At 45.3% G+C, this 22,758-nt stretch overlaps 1 protein-coding gene across 1 annotated transcript; it reads right to left on the minus strand.

Moving 5' to 3' along the window:
• Positions 1 to 1,147: 1,147 nt before the first annotated feature.
• Positions 1,148 to 19,682, minus strand: LOC127527926 (uncharacterized). Its single transcript, XM_051928180.1, has 7 exons — positions 19,408 to 19,682; positions 17,868 to 17,941; positions 17,379 to 17,449; positions 15,009 to 15,084; positions 8,732 to 8,820; positions 8,580 to 8,652; positions 1,148 to 1,728 (listed from the first exon to the last, which is right to left on the minus strand). The coding sequence occupies exons 1-7, from the start codon at positions 19,653 to 19,655 to the stop codon at positions 1,547 to 1,549; spliced, it is 813 nt and encodes a 270-aa protein (XP_051784140.1). The 5' UTR covers positions 19,656 to 19,682; the 3' UTR covers positions 1,148 to 1,546.
• Between the last annotated feature and the right edge of the window lie 3,076 nt (positions 19,683 to 22,758).

Consider the following 22,758-nt stretch of genomic DNA (forward strand, 5'->3'; position numbering starts at 1 on the left):
GTTAAGTTGTTGTGTTTTTATTGTGTTGTTTTTTGTGTGTTATGCTGGTTGTGTTGTTTTTTTCATTACGCTGTGATATTGTGTTGTGCTGCTGTGTTAGTTTTGTGTTTTTATTGAGTTGTATGATTTTGTGGTGTCGTAGTGTGTTATGCCAGCTGCAGTGTTGTGTTTTTGTTATGTCGTTGTGTTTTTATTGTGTAGTTTTAGTGAGTTATGCTGGGATTGTATCGTGTTGTGTATTCGTTGTTTTTATTGAGTTGTATGATTTTATGTTATTGTGTTATGCCAGTTGTGTTGTTTTTATCATTTGATTTTGTGGTTTTCTCTTATTTTGTGCCATGATGCTGTATTCTGGCTCACTTTTGTGTTGTGTTAGTGTGTTATGCCAGCTGCCGGGTTGTGTTTTGATGCTGTTGTGGTTTTTGTAATGTTATTTCATGTTGTGTTTTTGTTGTGTTATTCTGTATTTTTGGTTTGTTTGTGGTGATCTGTTTTCTGTTGTTTTTATTAGGAGGTGTCGAGTTATTCCTTTGTTGTCGTTGCGTTATTTTGTGTTGCGTTTCTCTTCCTAACCAGCAGTCCGTTCACAAGGAGGCCCACATGACGCCGTGGCTGACGACTGACCCCTTTACATTTACATTTAGTGATTTATTTGAGGCTTTTATTCATCCACGGCACCCTACAACATTTCATATACAATTCTTTCTTTTGTTATTCCAGGCAGCCCATGTGACGTACTCAGAATGGCACACTGGTGTCAGTAGTGGGATCTGAACTGTCCGCCTAAAGCCTTCAATGCAGTGCCCGCCATCTTGTTACGTTTCTCACTTGTGTGTTTTGACGTCTTTTTAAGAGAAACGTTGCAGCATCCTTGGGGCTTCTCCTCCTGCATTACATGTTGGTAGGACGTTGTGACACGAAACACACGAGGGTCTGGAGGAGGAGGACATCTGTGTGACTGAGCAGCATTTGATTCTTTTAACTTCATCAATCTGCTTCTAATTTCGCACGCAGGGGCAGCACGCCAGTTGGTGTCCTGAGGTCAAACCCAGTAGCCTGTTGATGTCCAGGTAGCCTTCTCTCTGGGGACTTTGGTTTTCCTCCCACCTTTCGAAGAATCGGTGATTGTGTGTGTGTGTGTGTGTGTGTGTGTGTGTGTGTGTGTGTGTGTGTGGAGACCAGGTGGCGGACTGGCACCCTGTCTGGTCTCCCTTGCACTAAAATTTACAGAGACAGGCCAAAGGGACCCTCAATCTGGATTGAGCAGGTTGGATGGTGTCCTTCAGTCTCAGGTCAGCTAACTGGTTTGAGCCCCCATGGTCAGGACTGGACGTCACCACAACTCTTTTATTTTTGGACGCCACTTGGTTTAAACTCTGGGGCACTTTTGGTCGCGTGGGGCTGAAGGCCACAGACGTCCCTTTTGTTGTCTCATCCAACTGCTCCGGCCGCGTCCTCCGTGAAATGCGCTTTATAAAATCAGGTGTGGGCGTCCCACCACTCATTAGATGGCCTCGGTCGCTGGTCAGGCATCACATCAGGGGGTCTAGCATCTGAAGGGGCCGGCGTCCCGGGGGCGGAGGTACCCCGTGTGCCAGGGCTGAGTCACCCATTCTGGATGGATTTGGAAATCTCTGGCTTTTGTTGTGCCAGCGCCGGGGTCACTGCTCAGTGGTAGATGGTGACTGCTGGGCAGAGCTTTGACAAACTTTTCGACTGCTTCAACATCTAAATAAAATAAAAAGAAGAAGAGGAAGTGAAAAATTCAGGTACTCTAAAGCAGACATTTCAGGTTTTAGATACAAGCACTAAACACTGTGCCACCAGGCCACCTTTATTCAATTTGTTGATATTCAGGACACACGTGCAGATTCACAAGATAATAGAAAACACACAAAGAACGTGAAATGTGGTGCCCTGCAGAAGAATCGATCCCCCTTGGGACGTCCTCGCCGGTGTCTCTGGATTTCAACAGATGCAAGACGTTTGTCCGAATTGCACTTCTGACAAAGACAAACGTAAAAAAGCGTCAGCCTGCGTCCGTATTCATACCCGCCACCTCGATACGTTTGGCACAAGCCTTTTGGGGTGACTGTGACCTTGCTCTGCCCCCCTGTTCTTCCTTGGCAGACGTCCTGCAGGTCGTTCAGGTTGGTTTGGCTCACAGGGTGGCGCAGATTCTCGGTGGGGTTGAGATTGGGGGGCTTTGACTCGCCCATTTTTTTCGCTTCACGGCCACTCCAGTGTTGCTTCAGCGTTGTCCCGCTGGACGGTGTGGACCTGCAGGTTCTCTTCAGGTTTGTCCCATCCACACCTCCATCAGTCTTAACAAGATACGAAGCACCATCACGGCGTCGTGCTGCCATCACGCTGGAGTGTTTTTGGGTAGCGTTGGCAGCCATACACAGACCTTTGAATTTTCTCTGAAAAGCTCCATCTCACCACACCACCTTTTCCCAGAATCCAAGCAAGTCCCTCGAGTCTGAGGTCGGGGTCCTCGGCCAGAAGAGGGGGGCAGACGAGTTGAAGTTTCACTGCAATGGCCTCCTGTAGCGACGTCATCCATGAAGTTCAAGTCCGTCGTGTTTGGCATACAGAGCAGTCGGCGGCTCGGCACCCGCATGCAGTCAGTCGGGTCCACACGTGTTTGGACGCTTGACATGATCTGCAGAATTTTGGCTTTGTGTGCCACCACAAAGGATTTGAAAATGTGACAAGTGATCAAGATGTGACTGAAGTGTAGGCCACAAAAAAATCACATGAGCCGTTTAGGAATGACAGCGCCATTGTTATGCCTGGTGCCCCCCATTTTCAGGGGCTCCAAAGTATTTGGACAAACAAACATAATCATAAATACTACGATCATCTATATATATAATTCACTAAGCCGCCGACAAGTAGACACCCATGGAAAGCACGCAGGAAGGAGCCACGCCCACCAACTCTAAGACCATTGGATATGACGACAACTCGCAGAGCCACGCCCACCAACTCGGAAAAAAACGCCGTCATTTCTGTTCGTTTGTGCTACAGTCCACATGCACCTCTGAGCCACGGTTACGACGCACGACCGCGTGCACCATCGCGAACTGTTTTACACGCTACATACAGCGATTCGCATCCGCGACAAACATGCGTCTTCTTAGATGGTCCTGCAGGAACACAGAAAACGTTTCCCCGCCCATGACCAGGTGGTGTGTACGCTTCGAGAACGACGGTGGACGCGGCAGGACCATCTAAGAAGAGGCATGTTTATCGCGGATGTGAATCGCTGTATGCAGCGTGTAAAACATAGGATACGCACGATAAATAAAGCACTCTTAGGCCCGCCAACGCTAAGACGATGGGATACGCCGACAACTCACAGAGCCACGCCCACCAACTCGAAGACCATGGACGAGAACGCGTGCCCCGCCTAACTGTTACCAGCGTGTAAAACCATCACAGCTTTTAACTCACACACTGCAACAACTCACCAAACAAGGACACCCCGTCTCTCAAGGCATTCACACTGCTGGAAGACAACCATGGGATACGCAAAAAACAGTCATGTCAGTCAACTCACAAAGCCCAGCCCACCAACTCGAGCACACGTCCACCCACGCTCTCAAGGCATTCACGGTGCCTGCTCGTGTGCCCGGACGCAACAACTCACTTTGGTCTCTGCTACAGTACACATGCACCACTGAGCCACGTTGACTTTTCATTATTCTTTTCGATTTCGGCTGCATTTCTATATATAATCCACCAAGTCGTCTGACCGTGGGATACAAACGGACAGAGCACCGCCCCAACAACTCGAACCACTAGAGAGACATTGCCCCACCAACTCTAATACGCCTGCCCGCCTGACTGTTACCAGCGTTCACCGCAATGTACTGGAGTGTAAAACCATCACAACTATCAGACGCTGTCTACATCTAAGAAGATATATAGATACTCATTATTCCCTGGCACGCGTCCACCCACGCTGTCAAGGCATTCTTGGTGCCAGCTCACGTGACCGGACGCAACAACTCACCACACACAAATTTTGCTTAATTTGACTCAACACGGGAAACCTCACCCAGCCTGGACACAGAGAGGATTGACAGATTGATAGCTCTTTCTCGATTCTGTGCGTGGTGTTGCACGGCCGTACTTGGTTGGTGGAGCGATTAGTCTGGTTAATTCCGAAAACGAATGAGACTCCCTACTGCTTAATAGTTATGCGATCGCCAAGCAGTAGGCGTCCAACTTCTTAGAGGGACAAGTGGCTTTCAGCCACGTGTGATTGAGCATTAACAGGTCTGTGATGTCCGGTGCTGCACGCGCACACTACACTGAATGGATCAACGTGTGTCTACCCGGCGCTGACAGGCGTAGGTAAGCCGTTGAACCCCATTCGTGATGGGCACCGGGGCTTGCAATTGTTCCCCATGAACGAGGAATACCCACTGAGTGCGGGTCATACGCTCCCTCTGAATACGTCCCTGCCCTGTGTACGCACCCCACTCCGCTACTACCATGGTCGGGTGACTTGGTGGATTATATATAGAAAAGCAGTCGGAACCGCAAAGAACAATGAAAGGACAACGTGGCTCAGAGGTGCACAGACGACAGTTGCACGACCGGTGCTCGATTTTGTTTTCACTTCTGTTTACAGCGATCGGGTCGTAGCGTGCATTGTTGCAATGTTACTTTTCTTGGTGGCTTATTACATTACGGATGTTTCACATGTTCATTTTTTTTCCCTGTGCTTAAATGACACTAAAAAGTGTTTCTCAACTGTGACTCCGGAACATCTCAGTACACAAGCTATATTAACATCAACAACGAAGACTCGCTACACCTTCATCTATAAGTACTGACATTTATCCCTGCCGACAAAGTAACTTTCACCAGCGTGGCCTCCATCGTCACAGACGATCCCGCTTTCAGTCACAGACAATTGTATGTTGCTCTCTCCAGAGGTCCATCTTTTCATTCACTCACAGTGGTGTCCACAAACCCACACCATTTGGACAACTGTGTCGTTCAGCAAGTGTTCACCCATCAATACATAATTATGCTACGCCGCGGGTTGGCTAGTTGTCAATATTTGGTCGAAAGTCCTTTCCAGTGAATGACTGCCTGAAGTCTGAACCCACGGCCATCTCCGAGTGTTGAGCTCCCACCCTGCTGATGCTTTGCCAGGCCTTTCCTGCCTGTAATAAGAGTTTAAGTTTAATATGTCACTGTGCTTTGTGTCAATATATCTGATAAATCTGCTCACATGCACAGTTGACAACGAGCCTGGTTTAGCACATAGGTTCACCATAAAGAAGACTAGATAGATGAAAGGCACTATATTATAAATAGATAGATGAAAGGCACTATATAATAGTTAGATAGATAGATTAAAGGCACTATATGATGATAGATAGATAGATGAAAGGCACTATATAATAGATGAAAGGCACTATATGATGACAGATAGATAGATGAAAGGCACTATATAATAGATAGATAGATAGATAGATAGATAGATAGATAGATAGATAGATGAAAGGCACTATATAATAGAAGAAAGGCACTATATGATGATAGATAGATAGATGAAAGGCACTATATAATAGAAGAAAGGCACTATATGATGACAGATAGATAGATGAAAGGCACTATATAATAGATGAAAGGCACTATATGATGACAGATAGATAGATGAAAGGCACTATATAATAGATAGATAGATAGATAGATAGATGAAAGGCACTATATCATGATAGATAGATAGATAGATGAAAGGCACTATATAATAGAAGAAAGGCACTATATGATGATAGATAGATAGATGAAAGGCACTATATAATAGATAGATAGATGAAAGGCACTATATGATGACAGATAGGTAGATAGATGAAAGGCACTATATGATAGATAGATAGATAGATGAAAGGCACTATATGATAGATAGATAGATAATAGATAGATGAAAGGCACTATATGATAGATAGATAGATAATAGATAGATGAAAGGCACTATATGATAGATAGATAGATAGATAGATAGATAATAGATAGATGAAAGGCACTATATGATAGATAGATAGATAGATGAAAGGCACTATATGATAGATAGATAGATAGATGAAAGGCACTATATGATAGATAGATGAAAGGCACTATATGATAGATAGATAGATGAAAGGCACTATATGATAGATAGATGAAAGGCACTATATGATAATAGATAGATAGATAGATGAAAGGCACTATATGATGATAGATAGATAGATAGATGAAAGGCACTATATAATAGATGAATGGCACTATATGATGACAGATAGATAGATGAAAGGCACTATATAATAGATAGATAGATGAAAGGCACTATATAATAGATAGATAGATAGATAGATGAAAGGCACTATATAATAGATAGATAGATGAAAGGCACTACATAATAGATAGATAGATAGATACTTTACTAATCCCAAGGGGAAATTCACCTACTCCAGCAGCAGCATACTGATAAAAAAATATTAATTAAAGAGTGATAACAATGCAGTGCAAGGTGGAGAGTGCCAGGCAGGTATAACAGTCAATAACTTTGTATAATGTTAACGTTTACCCCCCAGGTGGAATTGAAGAGTGTCATAGTGTGGTGGAGGAACGATCTCCTCAGTCTGTCAGTGCAGCAGGACGGTGACAGCAGTCTGTCTCTGAAGCTGCTCCTCTGTCTGGAGATGATCCTGTTCAGTGGATTCTCCATGATTGACAGGAGTCTGCTCAGCGCCCGTCGCTCTGCCACAGATGTCACAACTGTCCAGCTCCGTGCCTACAATAGAGCCTGCCTTCCTCACCAGTTTGTCCAGACGTGAGGCGTCCCTCTTCTTAATGCTGCCTCCCCAGCACACCACCGTGTCACCACAACCGTCTGATAGAACATCTGCAGCATCTTATTGCAGATGTTGAAGGACGCCAGCCTTCTAAGGAAGTATAGTCGGCTCTGCCCTCTCTTGCACAGAGCATCAGTATTGACAGTTGTGATTATTGCATGTTGTTTGCCAGCATGTCTGCTCTGCTTGTATTTAATTGTCATTAATAAGATACAATGAAGGGGAAAATAGAATGAAATCAACACAAGAGTTAAGCATTTAAAGCTACAGCAAAAGCAGAAATTGTTCTGTCTTATAAATATAAAAATGCCAGCTAATTGAATTTGATCAGTGTTATCAATTGTCACTGTCACTGTGTCACTGATTATGACTCTGATTAGAGCAAAAACCTGCAGCCACAGGGGGTCTTCCAGGACTAAGTCTGGGAATCCCTGCAGTAAGGGGACAACGTCAAATGTCAGGGACCAGCGGATTGAAACCTCAGCACTATAAACCCTGACATGTGGTGATCTGGGGTACCAAAACCACTTTTAAAAGCTGCCCACTAATGGGGAAGAAAACCCCACCTAGAAACCCAAAGGGCCGAGACAAATGGTACTAAAATAAAAGATTTGTTTTCAAAGGCTCTGATACGCACAAAGCTGCCGAATTGGCAGGGAGACTCACAGCAAACAAACAGCCAAAAATGGTGCAGAGGTTCCAAATTAACAATAACCAAAGTCCCAAAGTGAGATCCAGAGGCGAAGTCGGAAACAGAGCAAGGGATCAGAATCCGGAAAATCACAAAGCAAACCACGAAAGTACAGAAACCCCAGAAAACTCGCCACTCCCAAGTGTGTTCAGTGAACCGCCAGGAACTATGGGAGTTCCTGGCCCCCCCCTTAAATAGGGTGGTGGGCCATTCCTGGCAGTGATGGGCAGGTGGCCCCGCCCCTTGTGGGACCACCCACAAAGCACGAAAGACATAACTAAGGCCCTTCACCTTTTCCAACATACAAACAGCAAAACATACATAATAAATACAATAAACATAAATACACATAAGTGACATTAAAATTCAACAAAACAGACCAAAAATATGAATGTGAACTCCAGCCAGAGGGAAAATGCTGGCTGAAATGTGACACGACGCACATTAAAATCCTTTTTTTAAGAACATCCGTAAACTCGGACAAGGATGTGTCTGATGTGCTTCTTCTTCTTTTTCTGTCATTCCGATGATTATGCTAATTACAGTATTTGAGTGACGTGCTCCATAGCAACCAACTCTGCGTCACAACGACGGCAACAACCAAGTGACAAACCTGACAACCCTGAAGTCGACTCTGGAGGAGCTTTGGGGACGGCGGAGCTATCAGCTAAACAAACGCGCAACAAATGGACAGAATGGTTTCCTCTCGTTTATCAAGTTTCTTATGTCTGTATGCTTTAGAGCAAAATGGCTGCTGCACTCCTGTAAAAACAAACCTGGGACAGAAACGTCACCATTATTTCTAGTAATAATTAAAAGGATAAGAAGAGAAGGCAATGCTCAGGACATTTTAAACTACGCAGGATAATAAGAGCCTGAAGACTCATCTCGTCTGGCTGGCACCCTTCATGCCATGCAGATCCATAAATGAACCCGCCATGCCAGTCAGCAGTGTGAACAACAACAAAAGTTAACAGAAATAAACTTGCAGCCCGGATCGCAGATTTTCATTAAAGGTCAGTAAGTACCTCGTCTTCCTGCTCCGCCAATCCACATCCGTATTGCTGCCATGTGCTCGGGTTTAATGAAGTGAGACAGGACCTTTCAAGAGAAGCACAAGGGTCACTTTGAGGGTCTGTTTGGGTACAGTCACACACACACACACCCCCGTCAGGCCTACCTGGCCAACGTAGGAGTTCTTTTCTGGTGGTCCTTCTTGTTTCATCACACATGATGTCGACTCAAACATCTTCTTGAGGGCACTGCGTTCTGTCCAAAGAGACACAGACAGACAAAGAGCCGAAGGTTAGATGTTAGGGTGGTCTCTGACTTCACAGGTCAACTAATGGAAACGCCTTGGGCTTTGTGGGTGGTCCCACCTGCCTGTCACCATCAGGAACGGCCCTCCACCCTATTTAAAGGAGGGCCTCCCATTGTTCCTGGCGGTGACGGGCAGGCGGAACCACCCACAAAGCCCAAGGGACACAGTCATCTGAAAAAGTTTGGGAACCCCTCTTAATTCTTTGGATTTGTGTTTCTCATTGGCTGAGCTTTCAAAGTAGCAACTTCCTTTTAATATCTGACATGCCTTATGGACACAGTAGGATTTAAGCAGTGACATGAAGTTTAATGGATTAACAGAAAATATGCATCTTAACAAAATTAGACAGGTGCATAAATGTGGGCACCTCAACAGAGATATGACATCAATACTTAGTTGAGCCTCCTCTTGTCCTCTAGACGCTGTCCTCCTGTAGCCTGTGATGAGTGTCAGATTCTGGATGGAGGTATTGTTCACCATTCTTCATACAAAATCTTTCCAGTTCAGTTCAATTTGATGAACAGCCTGCTTCTAATCATCCCATAGACTGTCGATGATATTCAAGTCAGGGGACTGTGACGGCCATTCCAGAACATTGTACTTCTCCCTCTGCATGAATGCCTTTGTAGATTTCCAACTGTGTTTTGGGTCATTGTCTTGTTGGAATATCCAACCCCTGCATAATTTCAACTTTGTGACTGATGTTTGAACATTATCCTGAAGAATTTGTTGATATTGAGTTGAATTCCTCCTCTGACCCTCGACTTTAACAAGGGCCCCAGTCCCTGAACTGGCCACACAGCCCCACAGCATGATGGAACCTCCACCAAATGTGACAGTAGGTAGCCGGTGTTTTTCTTGGAATGCGGTGTTCTTCTTCCGCCATGCAAAGCGCTTTTCGTTCTGACCAAATAACTCAATTTGTGTCTCATCAGTCCAAAGCACTTTGTTTCAAAATGAATCTGGCTTGTCTAAATGAGCATTGGCATACAACAAGCGTGTTTGTGGCGTGAGTGCAGAAAGGGCTTCTTGCTCTACCATCACCCTACCATACTGATGTTCTTTGTGCAAATTGTGCTGAATTGTAGAACGATGTACAGACACACCATCTGCAGCGAGATGTTCTTGCAGGTCTTTGGAGGTGATCTGTGGTTATCTGTCACCATTCTCACAATCCTGCTCATATGCCACTCCTGTATTTTTCTTGGCCTGCCAGACCTGCTGGGCTTAACAGCAACTGTGCCTGTGGCCTTCCATTTCCTGATTCCATTCCTTACAGTTGAAACTGACAGTTTAAACCTCTGAGATGGCTTTTTGTAGCCTTCACCTAAACCAGGAGACTCAACAATCTTTGTTTTCAGATTTTTGAGAGTTGCTTTGAGGATCCCATGCTGTCACTCTTCAGCGGAGAGACAAAGAGAAGGAAGCCCACCTTGCGATTGACCACCTTAAATACCTTTATATCTCATGATGGGACACACCTGTCTACGAAGGCTTAACAAGCTCATCAACCAAGTAATCAGCATTGAGCAGTGACAGGCATTCAAATCAGCACAATGACAAGGGGACCCACATTTGTGCACAGCCAGTTTTTCACATTTGATTTAATTTCATACAACTAAATACTGCGTCACTAAAAATCTTTGTTCGGAAAACACTGCAGTACTCCTGGGAAATGAAAGATAGACCACTGTTATCTTTATTGTTGAAAGGAGAGTCAATTATTATGCAGGCTGAGAGGGGGCACAAACTTTTTCATATGACTGTAACAAAAGTCTGTCGCTTTTTCCAACGTACAAACAGAAAAATGTACACAATAAATAAAACAAATACAAATAAGTGAAATAAAATTTGACAAAACAAACTGAAACTTTGAACTTGAACCCCCAGCCAGAGGGACAATGCTGTCTGAAACGTGACACGACGCACGTTAAAATCGTTTTTTACTTCACTTCACTGGTCAATAAATGGGAACAACTCTTGAAGAGAAAGGTGGAGCAACACGTGGCAGGAACAGGCGTATTAGCAAAAGGTTTAGTCGAGGAGATCAGGTGTCACCAACAGGCTGCAATTCCACGATTGGTGTAGAATGATGGGGCATTTTGGGCAGTGTGGAGGGCCGGCCTTAAAACTGCTTATATTGGCTACCATTTTAATGAAGGACGAGTGTCATCTGATGCAATTGGACGGAGCAGAAAAGGCGGGAGGGGGAAATGGAGATATATGAGCGATGATAAAAACGTGAGCGTATTACAATCAAAACGTAAATACTGACCGAGTTCATGCACGTTACCAGCTAAGGAGGTAAGTTCCATCATCCTGGTTACGGTTTGCTAACTCAGCCTCAGGAATGATTCACTGTGTTACCAACACCTTAATGATGAATCATTCTGACCCCAGAATACTTGCAACTTCAATCAGGGGGACGTCGAGGAGGAAGAAATGTCAACGAGCGCATTGAGGGCACAACACGCTGGACCTGCTCTGCTGAGAGGTTAAGGACTTTAAAGGTAAACCGGCAGCTCTGACCACAGCTTACTTACCGCCACCTACTGGCCTGCTATCAGACGACAGCAGTGCTCTTATTATCCAAGCCACTAGTGTCACGTGTACAGAGTGACATTCCTAGTACATTCTGTCACAAGAACGACAAAAAGACATTATAAAGGTTTGGGGCAGCCACCCATATGATGTATCCCAGCTGCAGAAAGGTTTGAGGGATGTTTACAAGACAGAGTCCAAAACCGAACTGACGAAATAAAGACAAAATGGCGGCTTTAAAGGCCAGTGTAGGAAGTGACGTCAGCAAAGTGTAGCAGTGCTACTATAAGTTAAAACTGCATCTCCCAGCAGTCCCTGCAGTGGCTCCGATTGGTCTTCTGTCTGGGGTGCAGGGGCTGTTGGAGCCAAAGGTGCTCAGAGTGGCTCTTAAAAAAGAGGGCAGGTGTCCAAAGAAGGGGGAGCGTACCTGTCGGGCTGCCTTCTGTTGGTTAACCGTATTTAGTCGTCGTGTCCTGGATTGGTTCGTTGTTGGGGTCTGGACTGTCTTCTGTCTACCTGTGTGCTGAGGACTTCCCGCAAGAAAAGGCGCGCTCCTGAACCGTCCTCCTGTCTTCACCATTTCAAGGAATACCAGTAGGACTGTCTTTTCATTGCTTTTCAACGTACAGATCTCTGGACTTACTGTCTTCTTCATTTCATTACATCCGGTGCTGTTTTCCATGGACTTTGCTGTACGGGGTTGTTTGTGTTTGTAGTTTAATGTAATATCGCCGTAGGGGTACAGGGGTGGTTTTCTTGTTTTCATTTATTACATTTAAAATCATCCATCCATCCATTTTCCATCCCGCTGAATCCGAACACAGGGTCACGGGGGTCTGCTGGAGCCAACCCCAGCCAACACAGGGCACAAGGCAGGGAACCAATCCCAGGCAGGGTGCCAACCCACCGCAGGACACACACACACACCAAGCACACACACTCGGGCCAATTTAGAGTCGCCAATCCACCTAATCTGCATGTCTTTGGACTGTGGGAGGAAACCCACGCAGACACGGGGAGAACATGCAAACTCCACGCAGAGAGGACCCGGGAAGCGAACCACAGGTCCCCAGGTCTCCCACCCGCGAGGCAGCAGCGCTACCCACTGCGACACCGTGCCGCCCCCATCCATTTTCAAACCCGCTGAATCTGAACACAGGGTCACGGGAGTCTGCTGGAGCCAATCCCAGCCAACACAGGGCACAAGGCAGGAACCAATCCCGGGCAGGGTGCCAACCCACCACAGCATTTAAAATCATTATCTATATATATAATTCACTAAGCTGCCGCCAGTGCAAGCAAGACACCCATGGAAGCACGCAGGATGGAGCCACGCCCACCAACTCTAAGACCATTGGATACAATGACAACTCGCAGAGCCACGCCCACCAACTCGGACGCAGCAACTCACAAAACAGGGCGTCATTCGCGTTCGTCTCTCCTACACTCCACATGCACCTCTGAAGAAGCGTGTTTTGTCGCGGATGTGAATCGCTGTATGTGGCGTGTAAAACAGTTTGCGAGGGGTATCCCATGGTCTTACAGTTGGTGGGCAGGTCTCTGTTAGTTGCTCTTGCGAGCGGGCACATGACCAGGCAGTGTGTATGCTTCGAGAGCGAGGGTGGACGCGACAGCACCATCGAAGAAGAATCATATTTGTCGCGGATGTGTTCCGCCATCCAGCCCTGTCCCTCGCTCTGGGAGGTGAGGGTGTGGCGGCGGTCCTCCAGTTTTCAGTCACGGACAATTGTATGTTGCTCTCTCCAGAGTTCCCTTACAGTCGTATCCTCAAACCCAGCCCATAAGAAGAAGCATGTTTGTCGCGGATGTGAATCGCTGTATGCAGCGTGTACAACGCTGTATTGTATGTTGCCCTCTCCAGAGTTACATCTTTTCATTCACCTACAGTCGTATTCTCAAAACCAACCCCATTTGGACAACTGTGTCTTTCAGGAAGTGTTCACCCATCAATACATAATTATGCGGCTGGCTAGTATTCTTTAATTGTTGTTCGATTCCAGTGTGCATTATATTGTCTCTGTTTGTCAGTGTGTGCAGGTCGGGCCAAGGCTGGGAGCGTCCCTGGGATCATCTTTATAAAAATAAATAAGTCGCCGTCTTCTTGACAGTGTGAATCTTAACGTCACCGGACCACTACAAAAGGCTGGACTGGAAGTGACGTCATCCGAGACCCTGCGACCAGAAGTGACGTCATCACAGGTGCCGGAACCCTGTGGGATTTCCCGAGAATGGTCTGTAAGGGATCGAGAGAGACAGTTAGTGCCCCCTACCGCCCCCTGACTCCTACTCGCACGTGCGTGACAGTTCTTATTTAGTTAGTCAGCAGCAACTTAACAAGCTTGTAAAGTTTTACAACTAGGTGGGATGGCAGATAACGCAGAATTAAACAAATTATCGCAGAGGGGCTTCAACAGCATACAGGCCTGGGCAGCTTTAACGTTTAAAGTATTACACGTAGGGAGTAGAAATATTAGATTTGAACACAGAATGGGAATTTGAAGGCTGAAATTACAACAAAAACAGAAGGGGCTGGGAGTTGTCACGGCAGGCTGGTCACTATGAACAGTGGACGGAAGTGACGGAGATTATGTAAATGAAGCAGGTGACTGAAAACGCCATCTGAGGTGAAGATGATGTCAGGTCACATGGCACCCCCGATGTTTGGCGTATAAGTCAAGGCAGGTTATGCTTAGAGGGTGAACCGTGACGTTTTAATAGCAAAATGTCCTCTTCCATGGGCGAACTGTGAAAAGATGGCAGCCATTTTCACATAAATTCTCCAGAGAAGGGCGGACGGGTGACGTCACTGGTGTAGTATTTGAGCAGGTGCAAGAATTAGTGATTTATATGAAAACGGCTGTGCGTGTGTCATTAAAAATGGCCGTTCTGTGTAATGCCGGTCAGAAGTGCAAGGCACAAGTGCGTGGCTTTTGTTAGCTGTATGCGTAGCCACGTATGATGTGTTTTGTCGATTTAAGATATTCGTATCCTAAGTGATATCATTCTCTGTAGCTAAAGCTGATGTCACATTACGTGACTTCTACTTGTACAGTATGTCACACTTGCTGACTGCCACTGCAGATCTTGTCACCGGGACATGCAACTGAAAATTTCAGGGTGTTTGTCACATTTAGGAACTTTGTGCCAACCTTCCAGCACAGTTGGACACGCCTCTTTTTTATGATAGCCAATAGCAGACTGCCTGATGGAGACAGGGCTCAACAAATGACGAGTTCGGCCACATTCTCTGCCATTTTTTTCCATCCTTCCCTGACACATAAAACAGGAGACAGAAGACGGACGAGCGACTCTTCTGTTTGTGAGGTCCAAGGCCCCTGCGTTTTTTATTCCTCGTCGCTGCATTCTCTGCTTTGCACTCAGTTGAGTTCATCATTGTGAGCCGTGGAGTAGCCTGACTGAGTCGCTGGGCATGTCACATGGGAGCACACCACCGACTGCCTCCAACTCAACGGATTCATCATCGAATGTGACGTGGCACTACGGTCTCAGCTCAGGTGTACTGATGGGGGCCCAAGGGAGATTTCACACACCAAGTAGCTTAACGAGTACTCACCATTTTCAGGAGCAACTTTCATCCAGGCTGCAGCAGCCTGAGCAGAACGGGCATCAACAAAGAGTCGTTTAAGGAGCTGTCCAAAAATAAATAAATAAATAAATCGTCAAAATGGCTTCTTAGAAGATCACATCACAGACCTGCCTGGCACAGCTACTGTACATACTGGGTTAATCATTCATAACGGGCATCAAGTGATTTGCTGCTCCTGCCACTTCTCTCTGTTCCTTCCAAATGCGCTTCCTGAAGGAGGCCCTGGAAGTCTCAAGTCACCATTTTGGGACGGCAGACAGACGGTGACAGGCTGGCTTAGTGCTGCTCAGGTGAGCTAATTGTGTTTGAACTCGGGGGGGTCAGTTGTGGTGGGCGATCAGATGGGGTCATCCCATGCTGGTCTGGTCTTCGTATGTATTGATGGTAACGAGACGAACTTTGGGGTTTAGTGCTGCTGCTGCAGTGAGCCCCTTCATTGAGAACTCTGCTCCAGCGGACCAGGACTAAGCCTAAGGTGGCGGACTAACTTAGAAATCAAAATGAGTTCATCACACAGACTGTTATGGACATGAAAACACACAAGTATGCCGTTTAGAAAATACAAAAAATTATATTTAACTCAGTGTCTCAGGAAAAGACCAGCAAAGCATGGAAAAAAATTATATTGCTGTGGTGGAGTGTTAAAAAAAGAGTAATATCTAGCATATAGGTTGTTTAACAATTTTGTAGGTCTTTGTTAAAATAGCTTTATCCACCTTAATAAAAGGACAAGTGTTTGTATATCTATCCAGTAGTTATGTCTATGTCATTCCAACCAGTGGTGCATCACAAACACTTGTAGTAATAAAATGCACTGCATTTGTAATTTTAACAAATGGCACATCACAAACATAACCACTGCTTTTATGAATCCCATACTAAATGGCATATATTAGAAATATATGTATTGCATTTGTAATTCCAACAAGATGGTGCATCATAAACATTGGCAGTAATAAAATGATTTGCATTTGTCATTCCAACAGATGGCACATCACAAACATAACTACTGTTTTTATGAATCCAATACTATATACAGTAGCATATAATAGAAATATATGCATTGCATTTGTAATTCCAACAAGATGGTGCATTATAAACATTGGCAGTAATAAAATGATTTGCATTTGTCACTCCAACAGATGGTGCATCACAAGCACTTGTAGTTATAAAATGCACTGCATTTGTAATTTTAACAAAAGGTGCAGCAAAAACATTAATGCTGCTTTTATGAATCTCATACAAAATGGCATATCATAGAAATATATGCATTGCATTTGTCATTCCAACAGATGGCACATCACAAATATAACCACTGTTTTTATGAATCCCATACTATATAGCATATAATAGAAATATATGCATTGCATTTGTCATTCCAACAAGATGGTGCATTATAAACATTGGCAGTAATAAAATGATTTGCATTTGTCATTCCAACAGATGGTGCATCACAAGCACTTGTAGTTATAAAATGCACTGCATTTGTAATTTTAACAAAAGGTGCAGCATAAACATTAATGCTGCTTTTATGAATCCCATACAAAATGGCATATCATAGAAATATATGCATTGCATTTGTCATTCCAACAGATGGCACATCACAAACATAACCACTATTTTTATGAATCTCATACTATATAGCATATAATAGAAATATATGCATTGCATTTGTCATTCCAACAGATGGCACATCACAAACATCTGTAGTAACAAAATACACAGCATTTTTAATTTTAAGAAATAGTGAATCACAAACATAACCACTGCTTTTATGAATCCCATACCAAATGGCATATAATGGAAATGGTCATTCCAACAGATGGCACCTGTAATAACAAAATGCACTGCATTTGTAATATTAACAAAAGGTGCAGCATAAACATTAATGCTGCTTTTATGAATCCCATACAAAATGGCATATCATAGAAATATATGCATTGCATTTGTCATTCCAACAGATGGCGCATCAGACATTTGTAGTTATGCATTTTATTGTTACAAATGTTTGTGATGCGCCATCTGTTGGAATGACAAATGCAATGCATTTTAGTACTACATGCTTTCCAAAACACATTCCAATATTGGTGCAGTGTAAATGTTAACGCTGAGGTTTATGTTGATTACTTAGATTTCAACAAGTAGCATAACTAATACACCTGTGCGTAAAGAAATTGGCCACAAAAAAAACATATTTCATGGAACATTTAATTACGTATACTCACATACCATTGTGTTTTTCATTTATTTATTGTCACATTTCACAATCTTTATTTCTTCAGTTTGTCAGAGATATTCCCCCATACATTTCAAGTCTATCGCAGCAGACGGACGTACCTCACTGCTGGTCCTCAGGCTGCCTTTCTGCAGATGAGCTGTCTCTGCTCCTGAAGATCTGCGACTTTCTCCTGCGTAAGAGAAGCACGTGTTAGTTTGTGGTAACAATCAACATGAAATACGTTTAGGTGTTTGGTAGCAGAGCGTGAGGAAAGCCAAATGCAGCCACCAGCCTCGCCCGAGTTGCTGCCCCCAAGTCTAAATCTGCTGATTTTCTTGCTCCACTAAAACCAGCAGGTGGTCTTTGTGGCCTGGCCGAGTTTAGGCCACAGTCTCTTCTGATCTGGACAGTGAAGGTCCTGACCTGTTTCTCCACTCATTTTTTTGGAGACCTCCCCTCCATTCTGTCTGTGTGACGACTCCATTTAATGACAGCCCTCCAATAACTGAAGGCAGACTGGAGAACAAATGAACTGTGGGGTCCGTCACATGTTTAACATCAGCACCACTTAAAAATCCTTTTATCCGTGCCAGGCTTGAGTTTCTTACCTTTGGCATCAGTAGAGGCGTCAGATTTTCTAAAATAGTCGGGGACGTAGTGAAGCCGCGTCACTAAGAACAACCTGCAACACAAAGAAGGTGGTTTGTTTTTTAAGAATGTGAGAAAAAAATTATGTTATGTGACGACAATCCAATGCTTATTTCTCACTTGTTTTACTTTTGTGCTGTTGGTAGCAAGACAAACACGTGTGTGCATTCTGACAGCCCCCTCCATGAATCGCCGGTGTCCGCGTCATCTTAGGAGTTATGCCCTCCGGACCAGTCGCCATTGATTGGGTCACCCAAAGCATACAAACGAAGTGCGGCCCAATCAACTTAATAAAAAGCTTTACCAGTGACCTCAGCCGTTGGTGAGCACCCGCTGGTCAGGCCTTTACCCATGGGGGTCCAGCCAGGTGTGACCCGAATAAGGAACATGGAGCCCACCACCTTGCACAAGGAGCCACAAGGGTCTGGAGCATCGTGCCTTGGGTGGTAGTCGGAGGCAAGTGCCTCGGTGGCCTGATCCCCAGATGCTGAAATGGACTCGGGGGACATGAAATGTGACCACCCTGGTGAGGAAGGAGCTCGGAGTGGTACAGGAGGTGCAGAGGTGTCGTCAGGTCACCTCGGTGGTCGTGGTTTTCAGTGATTACAGACACCGTTGTCAAGTTCGACCCAAGGCGGGCAACTGGCTCAGATGGCCTGGCATAGTTGACACACACACCCTTACCTAATGAATGAGGGCACTGTAAGAATAAATCTAATTAATTACATGTCACAGAGTGCCATCTTTTTTTGACCCGGGTACCCACAATGGGCTGGGTAAAAAACTGTTATTAAAAATAATAGGCATCTGTCTTTCTATTAATGTTATATAAGCAACTGTTTTGCACAAGATATGTGAATAAGCAACTGGCTGGAAGAGAATCAACTTCAGCGGCGTGGTATTGGCGTAGATGGTGAGAGTAATTTTTGGACAGAGTGATTACAAATAGCGAAGGATTCTTGTACAGTTAAGTAGTTAAAGCCCTCAATGTAAAATAAAAATTGAAAGCTCAATATAATGAATGAATTCCATTTCAACTCTGTTAACGCGAAACACTTTCATAATCATTAAACCTTCCAGGGGGCGGGGAGTGGAATGGAGGGGCGGAGAGGGGGCGTGACCGCGTTGCCCGCCAATCCCATTCATATAGACACCTAAACGAAGCCACGCCCAGGTTTTTAATTTTTTTAACAGGAGGCTTCCACTGCAGAGACTCGCGCGGCCCTGCTGTTGGTTTTCATGGAATTGTAATTCCTGCCGTGGATTTAATATAAGGCGTCCACAGGACGGCGTAGCGTTTGTCATTCGAATGGCTGTAAATTTTTATTTTAGAAGTTGCAGCCCGGCGGGTCTTGCGGACTGACGCTTAACAGGTTTTGTGTGTGAGCGCCCAGCCAGCCCGCTCAGTCCACCCCGAAAGTGCCGCAGGTTTGCTTCACGCGCTTTCGGCTGTGTGCACCCTGTTACGCCGGCCCCCGCGCTACTACGTAGCTCACTCACTCGGGCGGGTGAGGCTTGTTCAGCCTGGTGGGAGATGAAGGTCTAACCCGCTGACTGCTCGCCTCGTCCAGGATCTTGAGTCCGTGGTGTCCGCCGTAAGTGGTGGCGCTCGTCACTGCGCGCTCGCCTTCCTCATCCCAGGCTGTGCGAGCGGCCCATCGGATCGTTTCAAAGTGCTGTCGCCCGAGTGGCCTCTGCGGCTGAGCGAAGTCCTTGCTGTCCAGCCAGCGCTTCCCAGACGCGGCCATCGCACTCCGCAGCGAGCGTCTTGTTTGTCCACCGTTGCCGAGCAACCGACGCACTGCGCGGCCAGACTCGAAGAGCCCCGGAAAGTTTGTCGTTAAATAATTAAAGCGGGGCCAGCAGGGAAGATCATTCATTCCAAAATTAAAGCAAGCCCAACGTGTCAGTTACACTAAAATGTTAACGCATGGGCACGTGGTGCAGTCATTTTGGTATCTTTAACTCGTCTCAGATTTAATAACTTCAACCAAATGACCGGTACGGCACACAGCCTTCGTGTCAGTTTAAAAAGGAATACAAAGGTGGATCACAGAACGCGTGTCACAGTTACATGTAAGGCAAAACGGAACGCTTTTTAGTTTATCAGCTTGACCGAGTAGATTGCCAGATGCTGAAAATATTTGCAGCTCAGTGAACGTTAAAAATCCGAGTCGGGTATCTGTGCAATCCGGAGCCTCCACCGCGGAGCTCCAAGTAGGTGGAGTTAACTCGCTTGCCATTACTTGGCATTGTGCTGCGATCCATTTGAAATGAGAAGTCGGAATTTCCGAGTTCCTAGTCGGCATTTTTACCTGGAACACCTCTTCAAGTCAGGTTTCCAATTCGGAAGCTCAGGGCTGGTCAGTCAAGTCCGAGTTTGTCCGACTTCACTCCATAATCCCACCATTGACACAGTGTGACTGTGAGCAAGTCACTTCACCCACCCGTGCTCCAATTGGATAAAAGATATGTAACCAATTGTATCTCAAATGTTGTAAGTCGCTTTGGAAAAAAAGTGTCAAATAAATACGTAAATAAATGACGTCGATTGAAAATGGTGATATACAGTACACCACAAACTTTAGTGAAAGCTCTGCTGTGTTATATCGTTTGCTAGCACTTCTGTCTGTTTGTGTCTCATTAAATCCGTCGCACACTCGGTGCTGTCCAGCTTCCATCTGTGGACACGTTGCTATGGATTGTGCAGTAGTCGTCTGTATTCCAAAAGAGGGCGCGCAAGAAAGGGTTTTCCGAATGTTTTACTGGAATGTGGTCAACGCAGGTGTGATGGCACTCCAACTCCGACATCCGAGATAAATGGAACGCAGCAAAAGTCTTGGGTTGTAAGAGGATTAACTGACTCAACTAATGCAGCTGATCTGAAACTCCCGAAACGCAAAGTGTGTTTACCTCCTTAACGAAAAACGAGGGAAAAGCACTGGAGAAAACTTAGTATGTGTAACAGAAATATGAAATGATCAAAACATCAATATAAATACAGATGTTAAGGTATGCAGTGACGTGCGGTGAGGTTCATGGCTGCTGAGGCACGGACTCCCAAAAGAGCAGCTTATTAACTATTCAGTTGGCAGCCAGCATGCACATTGACTACTGGTTATGTTTCATATCTCATCAGCATTCTTTACACACGCAGGTAGCTAAGGCGCATATTTGGCTAAGAAAGAACGTTACATTTATAGCGGCGACAGACAGCGGAGAGAACGCATTTGCCGTTGCAATTCCACATTTCCTACTCATTCAACATACAGTGCATCCAGAAAGTATTCACAGCACATCACTTTGTCCACATTTTGTTAAGTTACAGCCTTATTCCAAAATGGATTACATTCATTTTTCCTCAGAATTCTACACACAACACCCCATAATGACAACATGAAAAAAGTTTACTTGAGGTTTTTACAAATTTATTAAAAATAAAAAAAAAACCGAGAAAGCACATGTACATAAGTATTCACAGCCTTTGCCATGAAGCTCAAAATTGAGCTCAGGTGCCTCCCGTTTCCCCTGATCATCCTTGAGATGTTTCTGCAGCTTCATTGGAGTCCACCTGTGGTAAATTCAGTTGACTGGACCTGATTTGGAAAGGCACACACCTGCCTATAGAAGGTCCCACAGTTGACAGTTCATGTCAGAGCACAAACCAAGCATGAAGTCAAAGGAATTGTCTGTAGACCTCCGAGACAGGATTGTCTCGGGGCACAAATCTGGGGAAGGTTACAGAAAAATTTCTGCTGCTTTGAAGGTCCCAATGAGCACAGTGGCCTCCATCATCTGGAAGTGGAAGAAGTTCGAAACCACCAGGACTCTTCCTAGAGCTGGCCGGCCATCTAAACTGAGCGATCGGGGGAGAAGGGCCTTAGTCAGGGAGGTGACCAAGAACCTGATGGTCACTCTGTCAGAGCTCCAGAGCTCCTCTGTGGAGAGAGGAGAACCTTCCAGAAGGACAACCATCTCTGCAGCAATCCACCAATCAGGCCTGTATAGTAGAGTGGCCAGACGGAAGCCACTCCTTAGTAAAAGGCACATGGCAGCCTGCCTGGAGTTTGCCAAAAGGCACCTGAAGGACTCTCAGACCATGAGAAAGAAAATTCTCTGGTCTGATGAGACAAAGATTGAACTCACGTTTGGAGGAAACCAGGCACCGCTCATCACCAGGCCATTACCATCCCTACAGTGAAGCATGGTGGTGGCAGCATCATGCTGTGGGGATATTTTTCAGCAGCAGGGACTGGGAGACTAGTCAGGATAAAGGGAAAGATGACTGCAGCAATGTACAGAGACATCCTGGATGAAAACCTGCTCCAGAGCGCTCTTGACCTCAGACTGGGGCGACGGTTCATCTTTCAGCAGGACAATGACCCTAAGCACACAGCCAAGATACCAAAGGAGTGGCTTCAGGACAACTCTGTGAATGTCCTTGAGTGGCCCAGCCAGAGCCCAGACTTGAATCTGATTGAACATCTCTGGAGAGATCTTAAAATGGCTGTGCACCGACGCTTCCCATCCAACCTGATGGAGCTTGAGAGGTGCTGCAAAGAGGAATGGGCGAAACTGGCCAAGGATAGGTGTGCCAAGCTTGTGGCATCATATTCAACAAGACGTGAGGCTGTAGTTGCTGCCAAAGGGGCATCGACAAAGTATTGAGCAAAGGCTGTGAATACTTATGGACATGGGATTTCTCAGTTTTTTTATTTTTAATAAATTTGCCATAACTCTCAAGTAAACTTTTTTCACGTTGTCATTATGGGGTGTTGTGTGTAGAATTCTGAGGAAAAAAATGAATTTAATCCATTTTGGAATAATGCTGTAACATAACAAAATGTGGAA

This window comes from Erpetoichthys calabaricus, chromosome 5 (genome assembly GCF_900747795.2).
Source record: "Erpetoichthys calabaricus chromosome 5, fErpCal1.3, whole genome shotgun sequence".
NCBI classification, from domain to species: Eukaryota; Metazoa; Chordata; class Cladistia; order Polypteriformes; family Polypteridae; genus Erpetoichthys; species Erpetoichthys calabaricus.

Bases quoted from the DNA above. Each gene is read 5' to 3' on its own strand.
- LOC127527926 (XM_051928180.1), bottom strand. From the start codon at position 19,655: ATGGCCGCGTCTGGGAAGCGCTGGCTGGACAGCAAGGACTTCGCTCAG. The intron at 17,450-17,867 runs GTAAGAAACTCA...TCTCTTACGCAG, and splicing joins CGCCTCTACTGATGCCAAAG to GAGAAAGTCGCAGATCTTCA. The intron at 8,653-8,731 runs GTAGGCCTGACG...TTCTCTTGAAAG, and splicing joins AGAACTCCTACGTTGGCCAG to GTCCTGTCTCACTTCATTAA.